Consider the following 23,409-nt stretch of genomic DNA (forward strand, 5'->3'; position numbering starts at 1 on the left):
CTGGCTTTGCAGGCCCACAGATCTGTGTGTCTGTCTGAATACAAACTTTTTGGATCCATAATCTGTCCGTGTTCTGCTTTGCGAGTGGACCTCTGACCCTGCACCACCCACAGTGTGTTGTGATGAGCTGAAGGATGTTTTACTTCTCAGTAGAAAACATGAATTTCAGCCTCCGCTCTGTGTGAGACCACCAGGCTGCTCCCAGGTGAAGAGGGGAAGGTGTGTGTGTACATGAAGGAGCTGTGTTACCTCCTCTAATCCCCCCTCCACCTCTGTGTGTGTGTGAGAGAGAGAGGCTGAGCAGCTGTTTGACTTGATGTGCTTCCCAGATGACCTCAGAGCATTTGCTCCTCACACAGGACGCAGAAAGAACGCTCCGTCTCTGAAAGCTGTGTTCTGAGATTCTTGGCCCTTTTCTCCTTGTTCTGGTCCAAGTTTTTGCTTACTTTTCCCCTCACTTGTAAGCCTGTTTGTTTGCTGATAGAACATGTAGGACTCACACACATTTTTTCCTTTTCTCTCTTTCTCTCCTGCAGTCGTCAGAACCAGTCGAAGGATCAGGCCCAGCAGGCTCTGGTGTCCCGTGCTCAGCTCCCAGAGGAGGCCGAGTGCCTCACAGTGCCCAAGTACAAGAGGGACCTTGTTCAGAAGCTCAAGATCCTCCGGCAGGAGCTGTCCCAGCAGCAGCCTCAGGCCGGCCACTGCCGAATTGAGGTGTCCCGTGAGGAGATATTTGAGGTGAGGACAGGCTCAGTGATGCTGTCGAATCATCTGAAGCTCACGAGGGAAGATTTTAATTAGAGACGCTCAGAAAGTGAAAACCCAGAAGGAGATTCAGCATCTCAGCAGGAGTGTGAGCAAAACCGTCTCACAGGAGCTGTCACAACATTTCTCTTTTTATTCTGTCCATGATACGACCTTTTCTACCCAAATGCAGTACCCCCAGTGTCCACAGGAGGGCCTAAACTTTCAGAGTCAGCGCTCTAGATGAAAGTTGCTGTTTAAGTCTTCCTCAAAGTTATAAACGATAGCAGAGAACTTTTAGTCGTCTAACTCAGTCAAACATCAATCTATCCTTTTTTCCCTCCCTGCTGTTGGAGTGAATCCTCTCCCTCACACGTTTATCTGCGATGTGTGAATCCCGGCTGTTTGAGATCTAAAGCAGACCTCTTGTTTGAGATGAAGACATTCTCCAGCACATTTTTTTCAGCCCAGGAATTTTCCCTCTTCTGCGTATAGGAGGTGCTGGGCCTTCATCAGAGCAACAACACCTGCAGCAGACTGCGTGACCCTCGTAAAATATGCACTGGAATGTGCTGGAACAGCCGCGTCTGTTAATCTGAACGAAGACATTTTTGTTGGCTGATCTCAACGTGAGAGAGAGGGGAGGAAGGGAGGGGAGGAGAGGACGTCTGGAGGCTGCAGAGCGTCTCCAGAGCAGCTGAAGCGTTACATTTAACGGCTCAACAGGCAGACTGTGAGCTGCTGGGCTGTCAGGACTCTGTTTGTGTGCTTTTCAGCAGAGATAAGACGCTCCTCTCTGGTGTTTTCTGTCTCTGGAGGACACAGTGAAGTGTTATTAGAGCCTTACGTCTGTGTTTATTATAACTGACTCTAATCCACTTTAAATGAACCCTCCTTCTGAGCCGTCAGCACGTCGGATATGAACACTGATAAAGATAGTAAGATCTTCTCACAACAGGGAATGGACTAAAAATCACAACAACAAAAAAAATAACTTGATTTGTTTAGATTTTTTTATGAACAAAGTTGACAAAGCGCATAGAAAAAAAACACAAAAATCGATCTTAGCTGATGCTCTAACTGTTGTCTGTCTGTGTTGCAGGAATCGTACCGACAGGTGATGAAGATGAGGCCAAAGGACCTGTGGAAGAGGCTCATGGTGAAGTTCAGAGGAGAGGAGGGGCTTGATTACGGTGGAGTCGCCAGGTAAAAATTTGAGCAACGAGAGCCCTGCTGCTCCACAGTTGAAGAAAAACTTAGTGCTGTGTTACCATAGTCTGTAAAATACATGGACGTAGCCTTCGCAACATCACTCGTCTGTACCTGAAACTGTGAAATGAAGCCAATTAGCAGACTGCGAGTTTCCTTTCAAACAGCTACAGGGCGTCTGCCAGTCACGTGACCTGAGCTGTGTCTCTGATTGGACAATCAGACGACCCTATTAACTTCTAAACCACAGAGTTAGAAAAATTCACTCACCGTACAGTGTGCAGATAGTGAAATCAGCGTTTCAGACCCAGGCTGTATATCTGCTTTTAATGCTGTAAAAGTCTGTTTTTATGGCTGGGTGTGTACGTGACTCCTGTTTTTTTTCTGCAGCCAACCTCAAGCGGATTCTCAATGAACAGCAACTTTTAGCACTTCCACATAGGCTTCATTTTTACAAACTGGATGTTGCCTCTTGTGTGTTATAGTGTGAGAATTTAGAGTCATAAGGAAGGAAATCAAAATGCAGCTTCGGCCTTCTGGAGTCCAGCCTTTGAGACTCAGAAGTCTTCTTTCACTTCATTACGCTTTTTCTGTTAATTGCACACTGCAGCATCAGTTCCTGCATCAGTATCTGTGTTTACAATATGAGCTGAGGTGTAACAGTTATCTCTTTTTGTATCTCCCTCTGTGTGTGTGTGTGTGTGTGTGTGTGTGTGTGTGTGTGTGTGTGTGTGTGTGTGTGTGTGTGTGTGTGTATGTGTGTGTGTGTGTGTGTGTGTGTGTGTGTGTGTGTGTGTGTGTGTGTGCAGGGAGTGGCTCTATCTGCTGTCACACGAGATGCTGAACCCGTACTACGGTCTGTTCCAGTACTCCAGAGACGACATTTACACCCTGCAGATAAACCCGGACTCTGCTGTCAACCCTGTGAGTTTCTTACTGACAAAAGCACAACTCTCCACTATCGTCACACTGTATCTGAATCTTTTTGATCCTTATTAACAACGATTCTATGAATAATTATTGTCTGTCGGTAAGTTTAAAGCTGACACAGCATCAGATAGAAGCCAGTGAGAGCCAGAATCGTGTCTAGTAAGTCTGGTAGGAGACGCTTTTCCTGCACACAGCCAAAACCCTCTGAAAGGCTAGTTCAAGATATTATTAAGTCTTAACTAATTTTAGATATTATGAAGTCTTGCTTAAGTTGAATTTAATCTTGTTTTTAACCTGCACACTCCTCTGGTCTCAGATAAAGTCACTGAACACGAAGCAACATTTGAGGAGTTACTGATGGTCATGGAAGCAAAATATAAGAGTTTCCTTGAAAAGGCTCAAATATTTCCTCTAATTTTTCATAATAATCCAGAAGAGGTGTGCCTCCCTGCTCTTTGGATTCTGTAATCTTTGTACTTGCACGTTTTATGGGCGTCTGTTATATTGCTTTATGTATTACACAGCCTCCAGTCACCAGGATGTGACTGATAACATGTAGTTAAAGTGACATGGTTATCTCCCTCCTCTGCCTTCAGTCTGTCACAGATACAGACGTAACACGTGTGACTTAATGCGGCACTAAAGGGACGTAGATACAGTGGTTGTGACCGTGGGCGGAGCAGAGAGACATACATAAGGCAGGACTAGGCACAGCTGTCTCTTTTTGTCCCTTTACTTTATCCCTCTGTTGATCGGGAAAATCTGTTTTATTATTTTAAAGCTTCTGCATTTTACTATTCTTTGGAACAAAATAAGGAAAGTTTATCATTTTAGAGAGCTTTCATTTGCAGAATCTGTTTTTAGATGTTAAATATTCATCCACATACCTCTTAACTGGACACTATCCTAAGTCCAGAAGCTGATCAGAGCATTTCCTCGTCACTTACATCACACCAATGCTCTTCGTGTTTAAGTCAGCGTTCAGATCCAGAGTCTAACCACCCGTCCTGCCTCCTGGTTCAGAACCTGAAGCTGTCCTCTCTCCTCAGGAGCACTTGTCTTACTTTCACTTTGTGGGCCGTATCATGGGCATGGCGGTGTTCCACGGTCACTACATCGACGGGGGCTTCACGCTGCCTTTCTACAAACAGCTGCTGGGGAAACCCATCACCCTGGATGACATGGAGTCTGTGGACCCAGACCTGCACAACAGCCTCGTGTGGATCCTGTACGTATCAGATACAAAGTCTGCGACGATCAAGACTCTCCTGTAAAGTGAAAGAATAGTGGATTCAAATACATCACTGAAGCTCCACATTGATCGATGTTTCTCTTTTCCCAGGGATAACGACATCACAGGTGTGCTGGACCACACCTTCTGTGTAGAACATAACGCTTACGGAGAGATCATCCAGCATGAGCTGAAGCCAAATGGAAAGAGCATCCCCGTCACCCAGGACACCAAGAAAGAGTACGTCCGACTCTACGTCAACTGGCGTTTCCTGCGAGGAATCGAGGCGCAGTTTCTGGCTCTGCAGAAAGGTTTCAACGAAGTCATCCCACAGCACCTGCTCAAGGCCTTCGATGAAAAGGAGCTGGAGGTACTTGGCATCATCTTTGTCGGCCTTTGTCTCATTCATACTGTCCTCTACTGGTTTGGTGGTGTAGTGCAGTTACTTTAACTGCTTCCCTGTGTATAAAATATCACATCTTTCGTTATGAAGATAAGACAAAGGCTCTTTTGTTTTGATAAGTGAGAAGGACCCAACCTGGCTCTCTGGGGTCTCAGTGTTTTCATGCTAAAGGTGTTTAACCTTCCTCCTCTGCCCTCCTGCAGCTGATCGTATGTGGTCTGGGTAAAATCGACATCAATGACTGGAAGTCCAACACGCGGCTCAAACACTGCACTCCAGACAGCAACATCGTGAAGTGGTTCTGGAAGGCCGTGGAGTCGTTTGACGAGGAGCGCCGAGCCCGGCTGCTGCAGTTTGTCACCGGCTCCTCCAGAGTCCCCCTGCAAGGCTTCAAGGCCCTCCAAGGTACAGAGGCAGACAGCCGTCTGATGTTAATGCTTCATTTTGCATTGGAAAGGTTATTCAGTGAGTGTGACTGCTGCTCTGAATGAAACGGCTCCTCCTTAAAGAATGAGACGTTGAGCTGCTGAAAGGAAACAAACGCCACGTGCTAATCAGGCTCAGATCCATACAAAGGTGTGTAAGGGGGGTCTATACTTCTCTGGTTTTACACTCCAGGTTCTCTGAGCTCTCCTGCTCCGTCACAGTCCAGGGTGCGTGTTTGGGATTACTGACTCCTTCTTTTCCAGTAACTTTGTGTTTAGGTTTCCTGAGATGAACCCTGAGTGTGTGCAGTGAAGTGGTTCAGCGGGTCCACTCTCAGAGACAGAGTACAGACAGATAGGAGAGCAAAGTGATCCACAGACAGAACCCTGACGGCCTTCTTGGTCTAATAATCAAAAATAAGCACTCTGACCTGGTCTCACAGAGTCTGTGGAACCATTAAAACTGAATTTTGGCTTGTGGCTGATTTAAGACCACAGAGTTTTATTTTAAGCTGTTATTTGCTGCCACATTGTCTGATCCTGAAGTGTGAAGTGAAGATCTTTAAAACCTTAAAAATGTTGAAAATGTGAGCGGCCACACTCATGATGACAAATACTGACAGGTTTGACTGTTTTTATAATCATCTCCCTCTGAGCTGAACTTTTTAAATGTTCCCCTCAGTTCAAGCATCTCTATTCCCCACATCTTAATATGAAACAAACTCCAGCTTTATTTGGGTATGAAGGTCTATTTTACTGATCTCGGTGTTGTTTTTCAGGAGCTGCCGGCCCTCGACTCTTCACCATCCACCAGATCGACGCCAGCACCAACAACCTGCCCAAAGCCCACACCTGGTGAGGAAACCATTCACACTGTAACACATCAGACCATTCAGAGCCATGAGTCAGACTTGAACAATGCGTTAAACTCTGAGCATGTTTTAATGACTGATGTCTTCATTTCAGATGTCTAGATAAAAACATCTATAAACTGTTTATTAAGATTTGATCTGGATGTTGGGTCAATGGGAAATAACAAAGTTTTAAACACAGATGTTTCCCCAGTATCAGTGGGGAAAAAGATGTACAAGCTATAACAAACTCCTCTTTTCTCTCACCATTGACTTCTTGTTCTTTTTCTTAGACAGAATGAAAAATGGACTAATGAAACCGTAATAATAAACTATTAGAATAATAAACTTTTAATCAAAGGTTATAAAAGAAATTTAAGAAGAAACCAAATTGTTTTATTTAAGTCTAGATTCAGACTTTCAACCCCTCAGATTTTAATCAGGGATGTGATCCTGGATTTTCTGACCCCAATAAACTCGGGCGATGATTTTTAGATCCATTTTAAAAATCTTCTTCTGTGCTTTTTACCCCAGCTTCAATCGGATTGACATTCCTCCCTACGAGCACTACGACAAACTCTACGACAAGCTGCTCACTGCCATCGAGGAGACGTGCGGCTTCGCTGTGGAGTGACACACTGATGCCTTCAGAGCCCGGAAACATCCTGAAGCAATCCGGTTTGGTCCTGATGAGCCTCCTCCTTATAAACCCGACACTCTGACGGGACGGGGCGGCTCACACTCAGTTGCTTCACCCACAGACTCTGAGGACATGTGGCCAAGCTAAAGGAGGGCAGAGAAGAGCAGAAATGTCACCTGACTTTATATTTCCCACCTTCCAGCCCTCCTTCACGATTTTTTTTTTTAATCATTGGAAAGGATCTCTTCAGCTGCTAATAACTCTTTACTAACTCGTGGAACCTGCTCTTCCCTTTTTCTAAGTTCATTTTAGCATTTAAAACAGACTGTGTACTCCATGTAGCATTACTCCATCTTCCCAAGGTCAGTCCTCTCTGAAGTGGCAGAAACAGGACTGGTTTGTCTGGTTTGTTCGACTAATTTCTGGTTCCTTTTAAACACTACTTGTGGCTGCAGAGCGAGTGAGACTCTGGAGGTTTGGTGCTATCAAAAACGCCGCGGCTGAAGAAGCAGGAAGTGAAAGAGAAAAGCAGACACTGAATCAGAGCCTGAGTGTTTACAGTCCTCTCCAAAGACAGCAGCAGGAAATCTGCTCCCAGCATCCAACGCTGCATTCCCACAAACCATCTCAACTGCGACTGCTCCTTTCTTTGAAGATGAATAAATGAATGCATAGCTTAAATGTGTTATTTTTATATCACATGGGAAAGAAACAATAAAATTCTATCTAATATATATAATTTATTGCTCTTCTATTCCAGAAACCCTGCTCCACCGTTCAGAGAACACAAACTTCTTTTTAAATGTTTTAAATTATCGATTTGTGAATCAGACTGTAGCTCGACTGAATCTCACTTTTAAGAATGCTGATCTTTATTTACGCTCGTGCTGCACCTGGAGGGGCAGTGTGTCTCTAAATGGCAGAATCTGAACTAAACTTCCTCAGAGTGCCATGAACTCTTGTGAATGAATGAACTAAGCCGACCCTTTAAATTCTACTGATCTCATCCTAGAGCTTCACCCATCACGCTGACGTTTCCAACGGTCCATCTGTAGCCGGGCTGTTTGAACGTCATGAGCAGACAAACCTACCAGAGGAGTCTTTGAAATCTTTTGTGTGTCATTTAAGAAGAATCTGTACTACCTTCTCTCCACGTGGTGCTAAAAGCATTAATATCGTCTGATGTGACCTTTTTCTTTGGACACCACACAACTCATCTGTGGCCACAAAGCATGTCCAAGAAAGCGAGAGCTCAACCTTTCCACATTCTCAGGAGACTCTGTTTGTAGTATGTGTCCGTTTCGATTCGACTCCTGGTGAGAGGCAAAATTTAATCTTTATTTCTTGAATGTTTCGGGCTGAAAACGTCCGGTTCTGGGGTTAATTTTCTCCCTCAGCTGACCCATGAAACTGTTGCATGTGTCCATTTGTGCTTTTGGTTGAAAGGGAACTGAATGATTCGACCTGCTTCACAGCTCCTCCTGTGATGTTTTCTACGGTTTGAAAATGAAATTCTTGAATGTTTTCAAAAAGATGCTGCCTGTCTAGCAATCTCTACGACCGCGGACTGTTCTTAATGTTTGCATACACTACAGAAAATGAACTGTTGGTTTTCTTTCTTTTCTGTGTATGCAGAGTGAAAAGTGTCCTCAGATGGTGCTTTGTACAGTAATAAGATATTGTTCATATATGTGGATCAAACGACCTGTAATTTATCTTTAACTTAAAGTAGATTTTTCTTGGAATGAAAAGAGGGATTGCACACAAATGGAGAGGTTAGTTTGACGATGACTTCTGTAACACTTCTTCATCGGCCTTTTGTAAGTCCAGTGCACACGCTGACGGCCCTACTGTCTGTTCCTTTAAAACATTGTCCCCTGTAGCTGCCTCTCATCCAACAATACGACTTTTTATTCACTCAGCTGAGAGATGCCGCTCTGTTTTTGTCTGTTTTTGTTTTTTTAAATAGCATGATCCACTAGCAGGACTATATCTCTCATAGCAGACTGATGCAATTTGATGTATGTTAACACTATCATTTTGTAAGAGTATTTTATTTTTGTGTGTAATTAGTTCTAATTAAACTTGCCTTTGTCTAACAATGTAAGGCCTTGTACAAAGCTTGGTCCTGTCTTCTTTTCTCTCTTTCAGTGTTTGCTCTAAACAAGGAGTATTAAATTTTTTTCTTCATGAGGTTGTAGAAGAATAAGCATCCCGATTAGCTCAGTGTCTCTTGAGAAATCAGAATAGAAGCTTGGATATCAAACTGCAGGTGACGTCAGCTCTGTGACATCAACATCTATTCTTTGCCATCAGAAAGTCTCTTTGTATGCAGACACACCAAATGCATGTTCCTCTGCCTGCAGCTCTCTGATCAGCTGCTCACATCTCAGGTATAGTGTGATATTTCTACATCTCAGCATAAGATGCAGCAATATTCATTTGAAGCAGCACAGTGTCAACCTGATGTTTGGACCATGGGCTGTTTAAAGCTTGGAAGTGTCTCTTTATAAAGAAAAATGGTCTCTTTACAGATCAAACAAATGATTCCTTACTGTAGAGAGTAGTGTTTAATGTATGTAGACAAAATCAATTAATCAGGGGCTTGTTTCTGCCACATTGAATGTGAATGAATGCGAAATTGGGGTTGTTAGGATTCATGCTTTACATCTGAAAGACACACATCCATGACCTCCCACTGACCATGTGATACCACAGTGGATTAAACGTCTGGCAGATGGCTCTGAGGGGGGCAGGGGCCAGAGAAATACCCCTAGATAGGACTGCAGATTCACAAGGCTATCCTTATCATTTTTGATGTAAGAATGCAAATAAGTCACACTGCAGTTAGGTCCTGTTACTGTATGTATACGCAAACTGGATTAAAACGATTATAGAAACACTCTCAGAAGGATTCATTTACAGTTTTATCACCGTGTGGAACTTATTCTAACTAGTTTATATTTTAAAAAACTACTTTAGACAACTTAAGCTTCTGTGCAGCCTACATGATATGTATATTAGCACATAATATCCTTTCTTCCAAACTTTAAGCATCATTTTCATGTTTCTTAACCAAATACTCTTGTTTCCTTTTCGGCCTATTTGCGCAGTAAACGACAAAATGACTTTGTTTATATTATTGTAATTTATTCAAAGGTTAGTTAGAAAAAGAGAGACGGTGGAACAGAAAAAGTAGTCCCTCTCTCTTTCATGTTTGGGTTGGACCCGATGACGTCATTTACCGTAAAGACGTCGGAAGCACACTCGGAGGCATATCACCAGGTTCTGTCTCAAATTTATCCTTCCGCTGACTCTGGTGTAATCGTTCGTACGCAACATGGTACAATCAACACAATGTGCTTTTGATCTTTAAATGAGCATTAATCCGTATTTTGGATGATAAAGACATTTGGTTTTTGTGTCGATTAAACGTTCAAAAGCAGAATTGCCTTTAACTTTTCCTGTCTGCTGAGAGATGGCTTAAAATTCTGTATCTAGTGCACAGCTGTCACATATAAGTTTGCGTGTTTGGACGAAGCCCTGATCTGAAACCACAACCCCTGAAATTTAGAGACTAGATTATGATATTGACTCTGAATCCTCAATGAAACACATTTTAGGATTTGTACATAAAAATTCTATTATCGTTCAAGACTTGGTCTGGACCACTGCCCGTGTCAGCATTAAGAATAAAGGCGTACAAATCATTAACTTCATCTTTAAATTAAAATAAACAATTTCTTAATTAGCCTATTTCTAGATCTTATTCGTCTATTTTTTGTGTTTTGATCGAGAAGGACTACATCGTCTGTCTTGCTTAGTGAGGTTTGGAAAAGCTGTAAACCCGCACGGTCTTGAAGTTTCAAGGGTGGAGGAAAAGGTTTTACAAAACTAAAGCTGTGTTTAAAGGAGACTAGAAATTCCCTGGAAAGTTCTACACAAATCAAATGCATGTTTCTCCAACCTTTCCTTATATATTAGCTTAATACAAAACAAAACTTCATGTCGTGTCGAGCGACAGAAGTTAAATCCTACGGCGGATGAATACATCGGAAGAGAGACTTCCTCTTGCCATATAAACCGGGCCTCATTTTTACTTTACCGGCATTTCAGCGGCTCTGCCGGTCGAGGTTCGTGGTCGACCGTTAAAAAAAACAGCTTATTTATCTTTTTTATTTATATAACTTGTTTTCAAAAATGCCAGGATACGCCGACAGAGACCGCGGCAGAGACAGGGACAGAGATAGAGGGTAAGTATTTTAGTTTCTGTCCTGTTTTTGGTGAGTTTTGTTCCTCGGTTGATTCCTAGAAATGGCTGACAGTTTTGAAAAACGTTAAAACAAGCCATTAGGTTTAAACAAAACTGTAAACTCGACGATTTTATAGATAATGGTTTATTTAGAGTCCGAACCGCTGAACATGAGTTGTCAGTCGGCTTTATTTATCAGTTGGAGGCCCGTGCCGGTAAACGGAGCCCCTCTCGTTGTCTTTGGCTTGGGGCCTAGTTTGGCCTTCTGCCCCGGCGAAGCGGCTCTCTGTTAGCTTCATGCTCTTCGGTACGGATTAGATCACACCAAAAGGTACGCCTTTTGTCTCATATTTTATCTGGACGCTTCCAATGCTGGCTGGTTTTGTAACGGCTGTTATTATTAAGCACGCTGTGATTATCTTTTTAAATACTCCAGGCTAACGTGAAGGTGTTTCGCTAACACAGCTGGCTAGTCGGCTTTTCGCCATGTGGCAGCGTGAATGCGGATACAAAATGCCGGCTGTGTTTCCATTGTTCCTCTGCTGGTTGGAAAGTATATGACAGCTCAGATTTCTTTCAGTGACGCAGTGAAGATTGATCTTAGATTATTTAAACCCATTTGTGAAGCCGCTTTTGTGTTATTGAACGAAGCCGGGGGCACTTGGCGATAAATAACCGAACACTTTCTGATCTGATTCCAGCTATGGCGGCGGCCCTCCTCGCTTCGGTGGTAACCGTGGTGGAGGTGGTGGTGGGGGTAAGTTCGGCAATCCCGGTGATCGCCTCCGAAAGAAGCAGTGGAACCTGGACGAGCTGCCAAAGTTTGAGAAGAACTTCTACCAACAGCACCCTGACGTGGTCCGCAGGTCCCCGGTATGTAGGCAGCATGGCTCATGAAATGTTATGCAACACTGCTGGAAATGTGCTCCCTGCTGCACGTGTTGAGTTACGCAACAGGTTATGACTGCTGAACTTAATGTGCTTTATTCCATCTGCAGCAAGAAGTTGAAGCATACAGAAGGTCAAAAACGATCACATTTAAGGGAAGAGATTGCCCAAATCCCATCATGAAGTTCTCTGAAGCCAGCTTCCCATGTAAGTAAAAGAAACAAGCTTGCATCAGTATTTTATGGGGCTTTTACGGCTAAAAACCCACTAACACTTATAAATCTAATGGATAGGACCAGGGTTTTGTCTAGAATTATGGTCTGATTTAGTCAATTCTGGTGGTCAAAGTGAAAGAAGAGCAGTGAGTTCATATCACCCGCACTTTCACAAGGCAGCACGGTATGACTCTTTAAAACTGGATGTTTACAACTTATATTTATCATCTAATAAGTGTGCTACAATTGTGTAACCTTTAACAAAAAATGCATCCGGTGAGGAACTCAGAAAAAAAAAAAGTGTCCAGAAAAGGAATCTGCCTGCTGCTTAACACTATGGATAATGTAACAGATGGAGCAAAAACAGAATGCACCTGCAAGTTATACTTTGTTGTTATTAATCACGCTTTTCCTTTCTTCAGCTTACGTAATGGATGTGATCAACAAACAGAACTGGACTGATCCAACACCCATCCAGGCTCAAGGCTGGCCCCTGGCTCTCAGTGGAAAGGATATGGTTGGCATTGCCCAGACTGGCTCTGGCAAAACCCTTTCTGTGAGTTACATGTTCCAGTTCAATGTGTTGATTCATGCTGCACTGATCCCCCGCTCACAGGGAAGATTATCTAGGATAAGAGTTTACTCCTTCTGAGCTCATGGAAGTGACTGTTCTGTATTTTCTTCACAGTATCTGTTGCCTGCTATTGTGCACATCAACCATCAACCTTTCCTGGAGCGTGGCGATGGACCCATTGTAAGTAGTAAAGTAACACATCCAGAGATGTCACACCACAAACTGACTTTAACATTAATGGCAACGTGTACTGATGAGCTTTGTCTTCCCCTATGACAGTGCTTGGTGCTTGCCCCAACTCGTGAGCTGGCTCAACAGGTGCAACAGGTGGCAGCAGAATACGGCAGAGCGTCTCGCCTGAAGTCCACCTGTATTTATGGTGGCGCACCCAAAGGACCTCAAATTCGTGACCTGGAAAGAGGTACGGCATCCTTCACAATCTTCACTTTGTTGCACATGTAGGATTAAAACAATCGGTGTGTTTTCCTAACCATGACTCTTCCACCAAAGGTGTAGAGATCTGCATTGCCACTCCAGGCCGGCTGATCGACTTCCTGGAGGCAGGAAAGACGAACCTTCGCCGCTGTACCTACCTTGTGCTGGATGAAGCCGACAGAATGCTGGACATGGGATTTGAACCACAGATCCGAAAGATTGTCGACCAAATCAGAGTAAGTACTTCACCTCACTCTTGGTTAAAAATTTCATTTTGCCAGTATCTTGTTGCTCAGTGATGCTCTGATTTTGCAGCCGGACCGTCAGACTCTGATGTGGAGCGCCACCTGGCCCAAAGAGGTCCGCCAGCTGGCAGAAGACTTCCTGAAGGAATACGTCCAGATCAACATTGGAGCGCTGCAGCTAAGTGCCAACCACAACATCCTGCAGATTGTGGACGTCTGCAACGATGGAGAGAAGGAGAACAAGTAAGTAACGAGTCATGCTGAAGTTTCCATCAGGGCTTAGTGAGACTGGAGACTTGAACTGAACATCCATATAACCTGATCTGTTTCCTTTTTTCTCTGTAGACTGATCCGTCTGCTGGAGGAAATCATGAGCGAGAAAGAGAACAAGACCATCATCTTTGTGGAGACAAAGAGACGATGTGATGACCTCACCAGAAGGATGAGGAGGGATGGGTAAGAGGACATGAAAACCACTGGCACTGGCACTTCCACAAACTCTTGAGCTGTTTTTAAGTCAACCCTGTGATTGTAAACTAAAAAACCTTATTTTTTTGTCTTTAGATGGCCTGCTATGGGAATCCATGGAGACAAAAGTCAGCAGGAAAGAGACTGGGTTCTCAATGGTGAGTTTCCATGATTCATCACTGATACATCACTTTATCACTTTATGAGAAGCGTAAAACTAAAATCTGTCTTTCTTTTTAAATTTCAGAGTTCAAATATGGAAAGGCTCCTATTCTCATTGCAACAGACGTTGCCTCCAGAGGTCTAGGTCAGTATCCTCCCTGAACTCTTCTGTTCTCTGGTGTATTTCTAGAAGAAAGTGTTTTTGCTTTCTTTAACTCTTCTGCTTCTTTCTGAGTTTCTCCCCTGACCTGAAGGAGCAGTCTGTGTGGCAGGGCCTTGGCATGACAAGCCCAGGTCTCCAGAGGGGGAAGGAGGATTCTTGGAGGTGTCCTGACTGGCGAGGCACGGGTCTCCCAGTCGTGCAGATAAACAGAGGTGACCAGGCCACAGCATAACGCGCTGGCCTGCTCAAAAAAGGGGGAGGGGCGAGTTGAGGGCTGGCCACAATTCCTCCCCCATTCGTCTGTTCTCTGGCAATGGTTTGGACTGCTTCCTACACCCAGGCTCTGTAACTGTCCCAGCTCAAAGCCCGGCTACACTGTCTCCTAGTGTCTTGCATGTGTGTTTGGGCACTGCGTGTAAGCATTTCGAGTGGTTTGGGAGGTGCTTTTTGATTAGACTGGTTGTAAAGCATGGGTGGCGTTTAACTTGTGATGGAAGAGCAGTCTGTCAGATCAATCAAACCCTCACCTCTGTTATGACATGGCTACTGGCGCTTTTGGTGACAGTGGGACATGCTAGTTGGACACACTTGGACAACATCCAAGCTCACACTCCTCCCTCGCCTGCGTTTCAAAGTCATGTCGAGACCTGCCAACAAGAGACATTAAGATCAAGTGAACACTGGGTCTGGATAATTCTTGCCATGACGAGTCGGGATGCTCTTTGTAGGCATCCTACACATTGATTCAGATCGACAGATTTTTTTCCTTTTTTTGGCAAGAGACTCTGCAGTGTGAGCTTTAGCCCAACTTATAAGACACACCTGGTTTAGAGCTAGTTGAGGCACACCAGGAGCATTAGTGTGCGTAGCGGTAATATGTGGGCGTGCGCTGCAATGGGAATGGACTAGTGAATGCATACTCCAGACTCCGGTAAGACTTCTGATCCATTCTTTCTGAGGGTGGTCCAGGAGAGGAGGTGTTTTATTTTTAGTTCCCCTGGATTGGAAGCAAATGGAGTGTGCATCCTTTATCTTTTCCCGCCGTAGGCCCCCGTTGACGACCTGTTTTTGCAGCTTCTTTAATACTCCTTCTTGCAGCTTTTTGCTTCAGCCAACGCTCCCGTCCTCATGACAAACACTAACTTGGCCTCTCTTGTTTCTGATCTGGTTGTTGTGGTGGCGTCGGTGCACGTCACTGTGTGCTGTCCTCCTCCTGTATGCCACACTGCAACACACTCTTACAGATGTTGAAGACGTGAAATTTGTCATCAACTTTGACTACCCCAACAACTCAGAGGACTATATCCACCGAATCGGCAGAACAGCCCGTAGCCAAAAGACAGGCACAGCTTACACCTTCTTCACTCCCAACAACATGAGGCAGGCCAGCGACCTCATCTCTGTGCTCCGCGAGGCCAACCAGGCCATCAACCCCAAGCTCCTCCAGATGGCGGAAGACAGAGGAGGTAAATCTAATTGGTGAGATACAAAAACTGTGCAGCTGAGAACAGCCACTTTCCTTCTGCTGCTCTCCAGCTTTTCCTCCAAGACTTGGAAGGGTTCACTGTTTGCTTTTTGGGAAAACTGCACTTAAGTATTAAATGTCTAGGAAAACTCTAAATAGAGTTGAAAAGCAGATCAGTTTCCACAGCAACTCTTTCTTCATGCATCCTAAGACTATGTTTGGATTACATTTTTGAAGTAGTCGCACTTTAAAGTAGCTCACATATCAAAATTGAGAGCATTGTTTTCTTATGAGTAACGGTACATATTTCAAACTAATTTTGGATATAAAGCTATTTCAGAGTAATATCAAAACTGAAATCAGGAGTCTTCCATCTCTGGTCATATATGGTATCTTTATCCTAAACAAGAGAAACATAATCATGACGTTGGTCAAAATGGCTCTAAAGTTTTCATTTTTCCTTCTCCAGGTCGTTCAAGGGGCGGCCGAGGTGGTGATTACAGGGATGACCGTCGAGATAGGTATTCAGGCAGGCGTGATTATGGCAGTTTTAGAGACAGGGATAACAACAGAGGTTACGACAACGGACCCAACAAATCTTATGGTGCAAACTCACAAAACGGAGGCTATGGGGGCAGCAATGGAAATGGCAGCAGCAACGGCTTTGGAGGAGGCAGCTACAACGGAAACGGACAGGCCAACTTCAACCCTGCAGCGGGAGCGTTTGGAGGCCAGAATAACTTCCAGGCGCCACAGTTTGCTCCTCCCCCTGGTAAGGCTGCTCCTCAGACTGCTGCTGCTCACCCTCCATTCCCCTTTCCTCAGGCACAGGCTCCGCAGCAGCACCCTCCTCCGCTGGTGCCGTACCCCATGCCTCCTCAGTTCTCACAATAAGCCCACCGTACACTTGAAAGAAGTAATTTATTGCTTTTTGTCTCGTTTTAAGTTCTTCACTTAATCCTGAATTTTTTGTATTCACACAACAGGGTTACAAACAACTTGAACCTCGTAACAAGCCTTTTAAGATCTGCAGTGCAGCATTAGTGGTGTTGCGCACTTGTTTTCCCCTTTACTATTTAATTTGTTACATTCCTCATTAATGATTTAGTTATGTTTTGTACTAGGTAACTACAAATGTATCGGTTTTTCATGTGTATCCTTGAAAGTGATGTTAAGCTCCTATCTTGGAAGTGCACTGCATGATCTTTCAAATAAAACTCCAAAAACCACTTCTCTGTTCTCTTTGTCTTAACTTGAAGCTGCTGTGTAAGACACAACTGGAAAATGATGTGGTGCCTGTAATACTCTTTCTGTCCACTAGGTGTCCTGTTTTACTCACACACATTCAAGCGTCAGAAGTCTGACACACTTATGAACAAGCATTAATGATTATAATTTCCTTCCTGTGCCAGAGAGGGATAATAAATAAAATTCTCAGGTCAGTGTTAAAAAAAAATACACTTTTTTAATGTGGCAGATTTTGGCAGTTAGTATATCTGCCCAAATCCCCTTGAGATGAAGGAGGTGAGAAGAAAAATCGCAAAATGAATCTATTTGAATGCTTTATAATGTAAAATTGTGCAAAAAAACAGAAACGTCTCCACTTAATGGTGTTAAGTGGAGTTATCCTGCACTCTGGTCTCCACATGGACATTTGAGATATATTTTTCTTTTTTTTCTCTTTTTTTACTGCGGGACAATGAAGACTTAAGATTGATAACATGAAAACAAATATCGTGCTTTAAACCAATGTTTAAAATAAGTTTAATGGTTGCATGTCAAATCTGTTCCCAACCACCTGCTTTGAGCTAATGCAGTAAATTCTATTAGAACCCACCTCTCACTTTTTTTCCTTGAAGCATCTTAAACTGAAAAATTCTTTGCATACAAAGTCTATTACGGAGGAATATTTACCTATTATCCCTAATCTAGTCATATTAACAACCTGTGGTTTTAAAATCTATGTATCACAGCAGATTGAAGCATCATGTGTCCACGTCACAGTCAGACAGTTGCTCCCCTCCTCCTCCTCTTTAAAGTGTATAATCAAAGCCTGAACCCTGTCACAGATGAGAGTTACCCATGAGCAGCACACCTGTGTGTGTGTATGTGTGTGTGTGTGTGTGGGTGCGGCTCATTTAAATCCTTCTCTGCATATTTACAGAGCGCTGGACTGCAGGTATGTGAGGAACGCACACTCTGTAAATATGGCTGAGTTATGAGTCAGAGGGAACTGCTTTTCCATTTTCATTCTGATAAGCGTCAGCCACACCTTGGTGCTGAAAGAAACATGCGTTTAAAAAATCATGTTAAGCCTCTCTGTGTGGTCTTTTTCTGTCTGAAACTATGTCACTGATGTAAAGTATTTACAGTGTGGAACAAAGCAGAAAAGGTGAACTTGATTTGCTGCATTTAAATATGATCGGAGCAAACACGCCCAGCTTATCTCTGACAGCTTGCACAATGTGGAGTTTAAACGGGTGGACAGGTGGACACAGACAGGAAGACATATATATTTTAAAGCAACCTTTTATACCTTAAACCAACCCTTTAGAGCCTATTATGTTAAACTCCCATCAGTTTATTTCTCAGAGAAATAGTGCATTTAAGGTATCTGTTACTTTGTCCTCTTCCTTTCCTGATTTTTCACGAGCAGTCTCAAATTTTTTTTAGAAAATGGCATTTTGATGCCCGTTTTTTTTTTCTGATTATGTCTGCATTATTTCCACTTAAAATTTTAAACCACAGGCAGTTTTCTGCAGCATTAAGTTTCTACTGCAGTACCTTAAGTGTCCACTGGAGGCCAGCCTCAAAAGTTAAAGAATCCCCACTCAAGCCAATGCTAAAATGATTGGATTGAGAGAGAAATTACACCCGTCTTCGGCCTGGTTTTGAAACAATTTTTAACAATTAATTTTGTAACACAGGTCAGGATTATTATTGAAGCATAATTAGTCTCAGTTAGGGGTGTGGCTTATTTGACTGGCAGGTGTTAGTGTGGCTCTTTGCCAGGTGAATAGTCTGAGCTCCACCTTTGTGGAGGTTTCGAGTCTAGGAAGAGTCGGCATTTTCAATCCATCTCTGGGCCTCATCTCGTCTTTCCAGAAACCAGAGGATGACGTCACTGAAGCTTCATCTATTGTTTAAAACAGGCTGTAAGTATGACATCATTGACACCTGTTCAACTTGTACAGTGAAATCATTTGTGTTTCGTTTCTGTGGTTTCTACAGAATGACTTAGGTAGAAAAAATGTTAAGACATACGCTGAATGTTCAGCAGCTGCTCTCGTATTTCTTTGCTTGCAGCACATTGTGCAGCGTAAAACTTGTGAGTCTTTTGGATTTCTCTACCAGGATGAAAAACATGTTATGAAAGACTTCAGTCATGTAAAACTTTCAGCCTGAGAGCGCCGAAACAAAGGAATCAGCCCAAATTCTCTTCAAAGTTGAATAAAATTAGAGTGGCTACAAACACCTTAGTTTTTAACAACAAAAGACCCTCATTAATCACCAGTTAGTCTTTTCATTCATTGTTTTTGTACAAAGAGCAGCTTGAAGTACCTCTGAGGTCAAAGGTCAGGGTTAAGTTAGACTAACCTTCCTTCTTCACTCATCGCCTCTTTCTCCTCCTGTCATTGCTCCTCTCTGTGTGATCTCTGGCTCTGTTCCTCCTCTCTGTTCCTCCTCTCCCACCCCTCCCTCTGGCCCTGCAGGTATGTGGGTGTTGGTCTTTGGAGTAACCGCTCAGGGTGTGTGTGACAGACACACCCACTGCAAGCATGAGCCGGAGCAGCGTGCTGAGCAGACTTCTTCCAGCGAGGCGTGAAGACTTTCTTCAATCTTACAAGCAAAGGTGCCTTATTATCTCCAAACCCCCTGCTCCCCTGTGGAGGGTGCATACTTGAGTCAGTGCCAACACACACACACAGACTCAGACACACACATTCTTACATTTGAGAGTATGCATGCACTGCAGCTCTGCATACCGTCTTTGTTATCAGGTGTTTTTTCTCTGACAGCAGGTGGAGTCTGAATCTTTGCAGTAGACCTTGACTCTTTGTCCGTCACAGAGATAACTTCTCAGGGTGTGAGTCTGATAACTGCTCAGGGCATAAATAAGCTCTGGATCGTGTTACAGGTGTAGTAATCCTTTGATAAAGTCTCATTTGTAAAAGGAGTTTTTGGCTGATTATGTAACAAATTAAATCCGCCGTCTGAATTTGACCTATAAACACCAGATTCAACCCCAAATCTGCATTTATCTGCTCTTGACTCTGAGTTTATTACTTTTATCTACTGGTATCAGCAAAGGTTAAATGTGTGCAGCAAAAACAGCATTTTCAGAGCAAAGGTAAAATCAATTGATTTTATTTATTCATCAACAGACTGTGACTCGTTATCTTAAGACACTTACCTAAAAGATCAGATCTTTTCTAAATGAAGAAGAGTTTTGCAGTCATAAAGTTTGAGTTGAATGAAATAAAAAAAATGCACAATGGATAAAGAAATCACATTTATGTCGGGTGAAGTTTTTCCTTTGGTGGAAACTCTTTGTTTTATAATTTAAAGAGACTCAACATGAATCCACCCGTAGCACACAGATACATCGAACAGCGTCAGACTCACAGGTGGACAGCCAGCCTCTGAGAACAGGTGATTAGAAATAGAGAAAAAGAAACACAAATACAACAACAGATGATGTTTATTAGTAGCCACAGTTACATGAGGAGTTTTTTGTCTTTCCGAATGGAATTTTTCTGAATGACTTTTCCGAAAACAATAGTATACATGGAAAGGAATATTCCAATCTGTGGTCTACATGCACTGCTGTAATCAAACAGAATAGTCAATGGGGCATGCGCAGAAAAACATAAACATCATGTGATTTATCAAAGATGGAGGACGACAGGGTTTTTTTTTGTCCGTCCAGTCTTGAAATTCTCTCCAGTTTGGATAACAAACAAACTTTCTGCAGCAGTCCAGTGCTGACTGCTCGCCGCCATTTTTAATAATTAGGAACGTCTCTAGTTGCGTCTTATGTCATATCTGAGCATGCACTGAAAGAACGCACCCTGATAACTTTCCCTTTTGAGTGGATTCATGATACCTCAATCGGTTTGGGGAAAGGAATATTCCACCCCTGTGAAACCGATTAAATGTCTATTCGGATTGGCACTTTTCTCTCAGAATGAGGTGTAAACAAAGGTTAAATTCTTTCCGTCTGAGCAAATAAACCAAATGCTAGCGAAATATTTAGGTCCATGTAAACGTGGCTACTGACTGCAAAGCAGATAGAAAATTGAAATTAAAAAATAAAACACATTAGCAGATGCTAAAGTCATCTTTGCAGCACGTGGTTGTTTGACTCCCTTTCGTGAGCCTCTCCTGCACATTGTCACCATGGACTGTATAAAACATGGACGCAGTCTCCCTGACGTCACCCATCAGTTTCTGAAATGGAAAATGAAGCAAATTGGGAATTGCAGCCATATTGGTAGTGGCAAGGGTTTTGTGTACAGCGAAGGGCGCCAGTCAGTCACGTGACCTGGGCTGTGCCTCTGATTGGACGAGCTTGCAATCTTAATATCATCTGAACCGCTGAGTTAGAAAAAAATTCCCCACCTGTACAGTGTGTGCCGATAGTAAAACTGGTGATTCAGGCAGGAGACGTCTTTGGAACCAGGCTGTAAATAGGTTAATTTCTGCTTTGAAAACAGCTTTTTTTGGCTTAGTGTGTTTGTGACTTCTAATACTTCCGGACCCAGCTTCAAGTGGACACACTGGAAACAGCAGATTTTAGCATTTCCTCATGTTCTTAGACTGGAGGATACAGCTTGGTCATCACCTGCTCTCCTTATCTCCTGTATGCTTTTGTCTTCTTCCTCTCTCTTCCTTTCTGCAGGTGTATCTAATAAAATGTTGAGGAGCCTCACCTGCTCTTATGAGGAGATTTGTGGGCTTCTGTTGTGTTGTAGATTTGCTTATTTAGACTTAAATTGACCCTTGTTTAAATATTTGTGCAAAAAGATAAATCATTTGGTCCAGGGTTTTAAGGTGTTTTCTTTGTGTTTGGGTGGTTTGGTGGAGTTGTGTTGGCCTCACAGGCCCTGGAAGTCTGGAGCTTCACTCTGTGTCTCCCTTACTTTATGAGTGCTAGCTTTAACAGCAACCCCATCGCTCTTAAACCTGAGGCATAGACGTGTATTTACATAGTGAATGCTGACTGCACATGCATATGATCTGCGTCTATAGACTGTGAATCATGGAGCACAGCAGCAGGACCCCAGGACAGCTGGGGTCACATGTCTCCTTACTCATGTCATCTAGGCCTCTGAAATCCTCTGACATTTTGCCACCCTGCTGTTATCAGACGGTTACTCCCCTTCTCCTTCTCCATCTTTATATCAGTCAGTCTATGTAAGCTTCCCTTTCTGTTTCATTCCTCTGTCAGATCTTCATTGTCATTGTTGTGCAGCTTTAACCGCTGTAAAGTCTGCTCTGATACATAAACACCTGAGTGACACATCCGTTTGTCAGCTCTAAATGAGCTCTAAAGACTAATTACGATTTGATTTCCATCCATGAGGCGACTTGTTCTGTCACATTCCTCCTGGATCAGAGGTGTCGAAACACTCACAGCTTTATAATCCTGCCACGTCTTGTGTGGCACTGAGCTGATAACAGAGCCTCAGCTGTGTCAGGTCCAGAGAGCAGTCCAGTCCTCCAGGCTGAGAGCCTCTGAGGGGCCCGGAAAGAGCAGATAGCCTGATCACAGAGGCAGATTAGAGCTGCGTTAATGAGAGAGCAGAGCTTTTAAAAACAAGAGGAAAGTCAGACGAGGGCTGTGGAGCGCAGAACAGGTCCGCCCGGTCTGCTTCCTGACGACACACCTGTCGACCTGGGAGGAGCTGAGACAGGTGGACGCTCCTTAAACTGTGTGTGTGAGAGGGGCGGGGGGGACAAGACGGAGTGAGAGGAGAGAGGAGAGAGTGAGGAGCTGGAAGGAACAGTTGGACTCAGGTTACGTGAACGGGCCTCCAGACGGGCTTCAAGATGTCGAACAAAAAGGAATACAGCCCTGTGAAGATCAGCAAGTGAGTCCTGACGCTCCACTGACATATGTCTGTGTGTGTGAAGGTGTGTGTGGGTCAGGTCTGTAGTGTCAGGTTTCTGTCCCTTGTCGTGGGTCCTCCCTCTTGCTTACATTTCTCCTGACCTGAATCTGCTCCATGTGCTGTACGGGCTTTTTTCTGCTATGATCCTGTTGGTGTTTGCACAGGGAGGGAGCTAGTTTCTATCTTTGGGTGATAAAAATGATAAAAACAGAGCATTAATGATGTGAACCTGAAGGTGTTTCACTCAAACCTTCATGTTTCATTCATTCATTAAAGAAGTGGAGCATGTAAACCTTTAATAATCCTGAGTCAAACACCCTACACTCTGCCTGTTTACCCTGATAACACCACGATGTTACTAAAGGAGTGTGTTTAACTGATTCGTCCCCTCACCTGGCCTCACCTCACCTGACTCTTTTAATTTCTCATTATTTTATCTGTTTCTTTGCCTAAGGTGTGTTAGTGTCACTGGGCCGGTGTTGTGACTCATTAAGCTTTGGGTCAACACGGTGCCTTCACAGCTCTAATCCAGCTCAGGCGGTTTCTGATGCAGCAGCAGCTTGTTGTCATTGCTATGCAGTTGGACCAGTGGTTGTTTGAGTAGAGCAGAGACTGCACTCACACTGCTATCACTCCTCTTTTATGATGATGAAGGAGCACTAAAAAGGCGGAGTCCCACAGAGTTTGTAATTGTGAAAGCGTCCTGTGCAGTGATAAGAGAGTTCAGTATTTACCTCCCCTCTGACTGAGGGGGGCACTAACTCTCCCCCTCTCAGCGGGCGTGTCGAGCAGCCAGAGGCCTGATGACAGCAGACAGGAAAGGCTGAGGGAGCGGCAGGGCAGGGGAAGCTAATGAGTCAGTTATTCAGTGTTTAAAGTCGTCATTCATTCATTCATTCATAATGTAAAGGTTTAAATATTCAGGATTATACAACAGCTAGCTCAGACTGGCTAATCTGATTGAATGAGACGCGCTCCATTGGTGCTGTTTTCA

At 43.6% G+C, this 23,409-nt stretch overlaps 2 protein-coding genes across 4 annotated transcripts in view; both read left to right on the plus strand.

The window, feature by feature from the left end:
• Positions 1 to 8,514, plus strand: part of smurf2 (SMAD specific E3 ubiquitin protein ligase 2) — a 59,225-nt gene extending 50,711 nt beyond the window's left edge. The window contains exons 12-19 of one of the 2 annotated variants that reach the window (XM_074696471.1): positions 537 to 738; positions 1,847 to 1,950; positions 2,763 to 2,877; positions 3,933 to 4,111; positions 4,226 to 4,484; positions 4,721 to 4,922; positions 5,722 to 5,797; positions 6,328 to 8,514. In XM_074696471.1, the coding sequence (XP_074552572.1) occupies positions 537 to 738; positions 1,847 to 1,950; positions 2,763 to 2,877; positions 3,933 to 4,111; positions 4,226 to 4,484; positions 4,721 to 4,922; positions 5,722 to 5,797; positions 6,328 to 6,427 (1,237 nt within the window). In that variant the 3' untranslated portion in view covers positions 6,428 to 8,514. The remainder of the gene's footprint in view (positions 1 to 536; positions 739 to 1,846; positions 1,951 to 2,762; positions 2,878 to 3,932; positions 4,112 to 4,225; positions 4,485 to 4,720; positions 4,923 to 5,721; positions 5,798 to 6,327) is intronic. The other variant, XM_074696472.1, reaches the window with a different exon arrangement.
• Positions 8,515 to 10,524: 2,010 nt separating this feature from the next.
• On the plus strand, positions 10,525 to 16,524 carry ddx5 (DEAD (Asp-Glu-Ala-Asp) box helicase 5). 2 transcript variants are annotated; one of them, XM_074696646.1, is made up of 13 exons: positions 10,525 to 10,686; positions 11,387 to 11,558; positions 11,684 to 11,780; positions 12,211 to 12,344; positions 12,477 to 12,542; positions 12,642 to 12,783; positions 12,873 to 13,033; positions 13,113 to 13,285; positions 13,388 to 13,498; positions 13,607 to 13,668; positions 13,758 to 13,817; positions 15,080 to 15,314; positions 15,770 to 15,939. In XM_074696646.1, the coding sequence occupies exons 1-13, from the start codon at positions 10,634 to 10,636 to the stop codon at positions 15,795 to 15,797; spliced, it is 1,494 nt and encodes a 497-aa protein (XP_074552747.1). In that variant the 5' UTR covers positions 10,525 to 10,633; the 3' UTR covers positions 15,798 to 15,939. The 2 variants fall into 2 exon arrangements, with proteins under 2 accessions (XP_074552747.1, XP_074552746.1); XM_074696645.1 differs by having other exon boundaries at positions 10,526 to 10,686; positions 15,080 to 15,301; positions 15,770 to 16,524.
• Positions 16,525 to 23,409: the final 6,885 nt, after the last annotated feature.

This window comes from Halichoeres trimaculatus, unplaced genomic scaffold (genome assembly GCF_033239565.1).
Source record: "Halichoeres trimaculatus isolate MK-OKI-2021-1 unplaced genomic scaffold, fHalTri1.1 fHalTri1_scaffold_20, whole genome shotgun sequence".
Lineage (NCBI taxonomy): Eukaryota > Metazoa > Chordata > Actinopteri > Labriformes > Labridae > Halichoeres > Halichoeres trimaculatus.